The following is a 7,282-nucleotide window of genomic DNA, read 5'->3' as shown; positions in this document are numbered from 1 at the left end:
CAAATAATACAAACATTGAAAATGGCTATTAGAGAAACACTTTTCTTTACAAATAAACAAATATTTTTTTAGTGTTAAAGGTTTATTGGAAAATATTATTGTGTTTATTATAAAAAAAAGAAGAAAAAAAAACGATTCCAAGAGACTGAGGTGGTATGATTATTATTTGATTAAAAACACTTCATTGCTTTAAAATTATACTCTTATCCCGACTGGCCAATGGACACCTGAAAAGTCTCACATTTTCTGCTAATCAAAAGATCTTTCCTCTTTGCCCTAAATGCCAACAAAACCAGGCATCACCTGAGCACATCTTGAACTGTTTAGGGCTGGACTGGAACGACATTCATTCCTCTCCCATTCTGGTTTCGGATTTTCTTAATGTCAACGGATTTATTGATCTGGTCTGACCCCATCAGACCAGATGGGAATTAGCAACAACAACAACCAGCTATAATCGATTAAAGATAAAAAAAAATTCCCAAAGAACGTGCAATCAACTCTCTGTGAAACTCGATTTTGACCAAAGAGAGCGCTTGCAAACATCACGAAGATTATCTTTTGAGTACTAAAAAAAGAAAAAAAACATAATAGTCGACCGTTTAATTTATAACAATGTATTAAGTTAAGGAAATGGATCAAATTCGTTTTTCAAGCTCCATTTCCGATTCCAATTTTCATACACACCCGCTGTATTCTTCCGTTTATTAACCGTTTGCATACCAGGTTCTTATTTTGCAGTAATGGGAAAAGTGCCTTTATAAAAATATGGTTAGAGATTTACATTTAAATTATATTGTTATTTTGTACAATTAATAATCGATTTGGTTTAATAATTTACTCGATTTTAGAACAGAATGGAGCTGGTATTAAATATCTGGGCAGCTGAGTCCGTTTGCGGCCCTTTTCCCATTTGTCTCCAACTTGAACTTTGTGGTGTTTCGATGAAGCAGTGGAATGCAAATGAAGTAACGGAGTATTCATGTCGATAGATGAACATTGAGCTCTGACAGTGAAGTCATATGCAGTAGGGTGGTAAGACCATAATGTAAAAATATGAGGTGTAACTTGTGCTAAGCTGGTATGGTAAAAATGAGGTTATGTATATGCTATTGATGTCTATGCACTATCATGAATTACTGCAATAGTATGCTGCTATTGGTCTGATGTTATTGTCTTCAGTTAAATTTTCAAAGAGGAATATTTCTTTGAAGTTTGCTGCAGAGAAAGAGGTGGCTTTTTCATAGAATTTGATATTTAATTCTGCCATATGTTCGTCGATTGCATCTATTTTGGGGTGTATTGCGTAGTTTCTTACGAACCATCAGACTTTTGCTATCTTTTTTAGTATTTTATTTTGGCAGACTATTAATTTGTTCAGCTGAGTTTGTGTTATATTTGTCAAGATTGGTGAGGCATATGTAAGGAAGGGGCTGATCATGGATAAATTGAGCAATCTTTTGAGTTTTAGTGCCATATTTGATTGATAGAGTAGTACCAGGAGTTTGATGCATAATTTTTAGAACGGGATATACATTACAAGATATATAATTTTATATTATTAATATATCCTGGTTGATGTATAGGAATATTCAGATTCTCTAATTGCAATGTCTAAGAATAAAAGATCTAAGTTGGTCTTTAACATTTTGAAAAAGATACATGTTCCAAAAATGGAACATTGGCGCTGAAACGGTTAAAGATTGCAATGTAGTTAAATATACTATTACCATGAATATTCCGAAGTCGTCACTGCCATCTTTGTGGGTTTCTCCAACCGCTTGCGTATTGAATCCACTCGCATATTTTGCTAGACAGGCAACTGGATTTTAAAGGTGGGAAAATGTATTAGACTGAAGGCATAATGAAACAATTGATATGCTATAAGAAATTTGAAAACATCAAAGAGAAAAACACCATGTTGAATTTATGATTAAGTGTAATAACGGTGTGTTTTTAAGGATATTTTTGGTCCGTTGGTTGTTATTTATTCTTTACTTGTGTACCAATCGTTGGATGCTTTTTGATTTTACATAGTTTCTTATTTCATTGACTTGAAACAAATTTTGAATTTCATGGGGGAATCGTTCCCATCGCATATCACTCTCTGACTATAACTACAATTGACCTTTTCGAGACATCTGGGTCACATATGGTCGCAATCAATGTAAAAAAGATGAAGCTGGTAGCTAAGATATTTCTTCGACAGTTTACTTGTGAATAAGGCAATAATGCATAGCTCTATTTATTTGATTCACTACTACTTAGCTCAAGATAAAAATTATATAGTTATACTTAGCACCAACATTGATTAAATATGTTAGAATTAAAGTAAAAGAAAAAGTAAACCTCAAATTAACCATGCCCATATTTAACCCATTTTCCTTTTAAAAATACAATTCTATTTTTCAAAATGCAAGAAGTGGTAGTTCAAGTGTTTCAATATTAAGATTTTTTGTTGTTGTTGAAGAAACTAGATAGTTCGATCTTCCATAACATATTAACTATAATTATATTTATATTTGATTTTGAAGTCTACACACAGTGCAAATTTTTTTAAAGCTAAAGTAATAATTAATGGAAAATGTATTTAGTTTGATAAAAAAAGGGGGTACCACTAACATAAAAGTTTTTTTATATAATAACAACTTTTTGTTTCCAGGCATTAATGGTTTTTAATTTTTCCATTCGTATTCCATATGAATGTATGTATGACTCACCTATCCCGAAGATTTAAACATATTTCGAACTTGCCGAGATAAATTCATGCGTCTCTATTGTCTCCAAAAATTGATTTAAAACAAAGCTCTTTTACCCAGTATATTTTCGAACTTCTTACTTAAATAACTTTACTTTTATCCAATAAGTGATCTATCATTGTTTCTCAATTAGCTAAGATGACCAGCGCCCAGAAAAACAAATAAATGAAAGCAGAATTTTTAAAAAGAAGAGGAAGAAAAAAAAAGATTCGAAAATTTGCCACTTTACCTTCATAATCATTTAAAAATAATATTTCTGTTAAGCAATCTCTGCGAAGGTTTCAGTTCTCAGAATAATAAATTGAAAAGATAAGGCAGTAAGTTTTCCGGATATCTTTTTAGAAACTTTATACCAGTTAGTTAGGTTTTCCCGTAATCTTGGTTGATGGCGAGGAATACCAGGATAATACATATGGCAAGGATAATACACTTCAGTAATTTAAAGCCCTGTATTTACCAACGGTACTTTGAAGTACTACATTCTTTTAAAGGTAGCTAATTCTTTTTTAAGTATAAACTAGGGTTATTACTGACCCAGAAAAGATAATTGGCAGTAAAACTGTTTCCTTTCTATCCCCTTTTGTTTGGAAGAAGTAAAATATTTGTGACTACCCTTTTGTTCCTTAATAATATCATACATATTCACTTGGGAAGCGAAATTTTTTACAAGTAAATATAAGTTTTACTTATTAATAGTTTCTAATAATAATAAACATTTCCCCCTCACCCTCCAAAAAAGATGGAAAGCAAATAGTTTTACTACCAATTTTTTTCTTTTCGTCAGGGTCTGAAGTATTTTATTTTATAACCATCGTTGAACAGCCGACCCAATTTTATGGGTTTACGACTACAAATGTTTAACTCCGTAACCTTGTAATTTAATTTTGAGCTCAATCCAGAAGACAAGGGAACTCCTGGATCGAGTATTCGGAGAAATTTGCCTTCGGGGAGGACTTTTCGATGGAGCTAACCCGCACTTGCGTTACATGGAGAGGAAGACCACGGGGACCTCCCACAGTCAGCCTGACAGCAAGGGGACTCAAACTAATGATCCGTCTACTACTGAGGATATTTCACGTCAGCAATGTGGCCGGTGCAAGCCGGATGCGGAATTTGTATCTACTGGGATTCGAACAATGTTCGCCTCATTGGAAGGCGAACGCTCTATCCCCTGAGCCAACGCTGCTCAGGGTCTGAAGTTTTGTTAAAATTTAGTGTAATTATATATTTAATTTTTATTTCTCTACCACTATAAAAAGATCAATTGGAATTAAAAAGCTTTACTTATGCGAACGCATACTCATTCTCTTAAATGCAGAATTTAATATCTTTAATGAATAATATCCTTGTTTGGAAATTTATTTAACACATTGCAAATTTTAAACAATTTTTTCATAAATATCCTTCTTAGTTATATATTCAAACGAATTTAATAGTTATTCCTAGATTTATACTTTCATTTAAAACGAATTTTATAGTTTCTCAAGATAAAATAGTAAATTTCATCAGTCTTCGCGTACAACAATTAAATAATTCGCGGATTTCATTTCTCGGACGTTAGGCGTTTTGCATATCTTGCTTAATCTAACATAAACCATACCCGTAATATTCTTAATTTACTTACAGTTCGCAGCATTAGCTTTCTTTTGATGTAGTTTATTCATGAAAATATCTGCCACAGCGCACGGACTGACGACTTTTGCTTTGATAAAAATTGGTAAAAAACCACACAAAGCGATGACAATCAAACTCGTTTGCGCCATGTTGCTGCATCTAATGTTTTCACTGAGAATGTTCAAATCCACCTGTACTCGGTTTCTCAGGGAAATGACGTTATTTATGACGAAATATTTGTAATTTTGAAGAGAAATCCTGAACTGACTAGTTGTGTTTATCGCTTTAGAGTGACAAAGAACACAACTGAGTCAATTTAATTTAGTGAAATAAATTGATTCAGTTGAATTTCTAACAGTTACAGAAAAACATTCTTCACACATTTGTTTCTGTGCTCTTTAACAGTTTGCAACAGACAATACATAATTTGAAAAACAATTTCTTATTTAATTTTTTTCTTCTTATTCGTATTTAAAAGATAGTTTGATTTCAAACCTTGCCTTAAATTGTCAGAATAAAAACAAATAAAAAAAATTTCGAGTTCACGTGATACTTTGGAAACCAACCTGAACATACTCGGTACTTGTGCACGTATTTTTAACATTTTGAAAGCCAGTATGGAAAAATGAGATGACGTCAAAGTTTTAAAAAAGCACTTTTTCTTTGTGGAAAAAATTAAGCAGTACTGTCAGAGCCGCGATGGCTCAGGGGATAGAGCGTTTGCCTTCCAATGAGGCGAACCGGGTTCGAATCCCAGTCGATACGAATTCCGCATCCGGCTTTCACCGACCACCGTGCTGAAGTGAAATATCCTCAGCGGATCATAGGTTCGAGTCCCCTTGCTATCAGGCTAACCGTGGGAGGTTCTTGTGGTCTTCCTCTTTATGTAACGCAAATGCGGGTTGGTTCCATCAAAAAGTCCTCCAAGAAGGCAAATTTCTCCCAATACTCTATCCAGGAGTTTCCTTGTCTTCTGGATTGGGTTCAAAATGACAAGTCTACGGAGTTGTACAGGGTAGTCGTTAACCCATAAAATTGGATCAGCTGTTCAACGAAAGTTATATAAAAAGAAACAGTACTGTCAAACGACGATGGCTCAGTGGTTTCGACACTGAACTGTCTTCAGTTAAGAACTGGGGTTCGATCCTCAGTGGCGGATTGATCGGATCGATGGATACCAGGTCGCACGGGAAGTAAAGACGGCCTGTCCGCAATTCTGACCACAATCATACCATTAAGAAATTATGGAACCTTAGCATCCATACCTCATAGATCCACAACGAACTTTTCCGGGAATGCTTCATTTCACTATCAAACCAGCCCTTTTTAAATGCCTTTAATCCTTCCGTGTCTAGCGTTCTTTTATAATGTTAATTTTCTTAAAAAAATAAAAAGTGGTAGACCTAGAGTTTCATTATGAGAATTTATTTTGTGAAAACAATGCAATTCTGTTTACCATGATATAATAACGATAAAAATATTTTAACTAGGAACTAAAAATATGTAAACATGGAGCACTGTTGTTTAAAAGTTAAAGTGTTTGGTTAAAAGTTAAAGTCTTTTAATTACTGCATAAGTAACGAAGTTTTCGAAATTCACCAGGAGGTAAAGGTTACGCATTAACAGTTCAATATATTGGAATTAGAAGAACTTTGAATTCGAACACTAAATTTAAATAATTTAAACAAGCGGATAAAAGATCATATAGATATAAGGTCAAGATCTTGATCTCATGATTAAATATTTTTATAAGTTTTATTGAATATAAAAATTTCGGGTTCAGTTCACCATTACTGGTTACAAATTTCACGAAAATTCTCAACAGTTGGAGGGTATGTAACATAAAGAAATATTTGCTTGATATAAAACATATATTTACTAATTTTTACGTCATTGTAAAAAATATTAGATTCGGCATCAAATAGCTTAAATGCTTGGAACTAACTCCTAAAAACTAATTCATTAAAATGAAAAATTTGCAAACGGAAGAAATAAATACAAATTCGCAATCTTTTAACAATGATTATTCATAGTTAATTTTCTTTCGTTGTTGTTTCCTTTGTTTTTCTTCCATTGTTAATTCGTTGATCAAACGCATTCCTATGCATTGTTCCTAAAAAGTTATTTATATTCTTATTATGAATTAGCCTTGTTTTTATTAGACTTTTCTAAATAGGACGTAGTCATTGCGATGCAATTAAATGTACAAACTGGATAATAATTTCAGTTCTGAGGCCACAGGCTGGGAAGATTAAAAAAATAATGACAAATATTTAATGGCGCTGTTGGAAATTTTTAGGTTAAAGCATAACTTTAATCTTAGCAGTGAAATCGGACAGTTTAGTCACGGGAGAACTAGAATTCAAATTAAATACATTTGCAGGCTTGTTTGCTCAATTGAGGCTTATAAACCTTTGTCAAGTAGAAAGACAAATAGAACAATTTAAGAGAAGGACATAAACAACGAATATATCCAGGGTTAGGCAGAGATTTGAACTCGCTACCTCTACGCTTCACACAGTGTTTGGCGGGTGATACCGCTCTGTCAGGGAGGCCACCCCCCGAGAGAGCTGGAACAAAGGGAATTTTTAAATCATTTATATGCAGTGGTGTGGAAAATAAGTTTCAATAAATGAAAAGTATTGCATAAAAACATAAACTTAGCTACCACTAGAACAAATTTTTATAAAAAGCGTAGAAAGTTGACAGCCCTGTTGTATTCATAATGTATATTTTTAATATTATAATGGTAGAGTTCAGAGAAGAAAATTGGTACATAGCTCAAATTTATTTTAAAATGAATATATTACCACTATGCGCACATTGGATTGATATCTAACTAGCACAATAGCGCAGGCTGGTTAGAACAATATCGAGTTGTGCTGGGGAAAAAAAGCATTAAAAAATAT

The 7,282-nt window shown here is 33.1% G+C and overlaps 1 protein-coding gene across 1 annotated transcript in view; it reads right to left on the bottom strand.

Annotated features, from left to right (window-relative positions):
• The window catches only part of LOC107438677 (lysozyme 1B-like), an 8,649-nt gene extending 4,047 nt beyond the window's left edge, over positions 1-4,602 (bottom strand). Inside the window, exons 1-2 of the mRNA XM_016051006.4 lie at positions 4,384-4,602; positions 1,731-1,822 (exon numbers count right to left, since the gene is read on the bottom strand). Of these exons, the coding sequence (XP_015906492.1) occupies positions 1,731-1,822; positions 4,384-4,522 (231 nt within the window). The 5' untranslated portion in view covers positions 4,523-4,602. The remainder of the gene's footprint in view (positions 1-1,730; positions 1,823-4,383) is intronic.
• Positions 4,603-7,282: the final 2,680 nt, after the last annotated feature.

This window comes from Parasteatoda tepidariorum, chromosome 5, assembly GCF_043381705.1.
Source record: "Parasteatoda tepidariorum isolate YZ-2023 chromosome 5, CAS_Ptep_4.0, whole genome shotgun sequence".
NCBI lineage: Eukaryota > Metazoa > Arthropoda > Arachnida > Araneae > Theridiidae > Parasteatoda > Parasteatoda tepidariorum.
The sequence above is the reverse complement of the archived record's forward strand: the minus strand, read 5'-3'. Positions and strand labels throughout refer to the sequence as shown.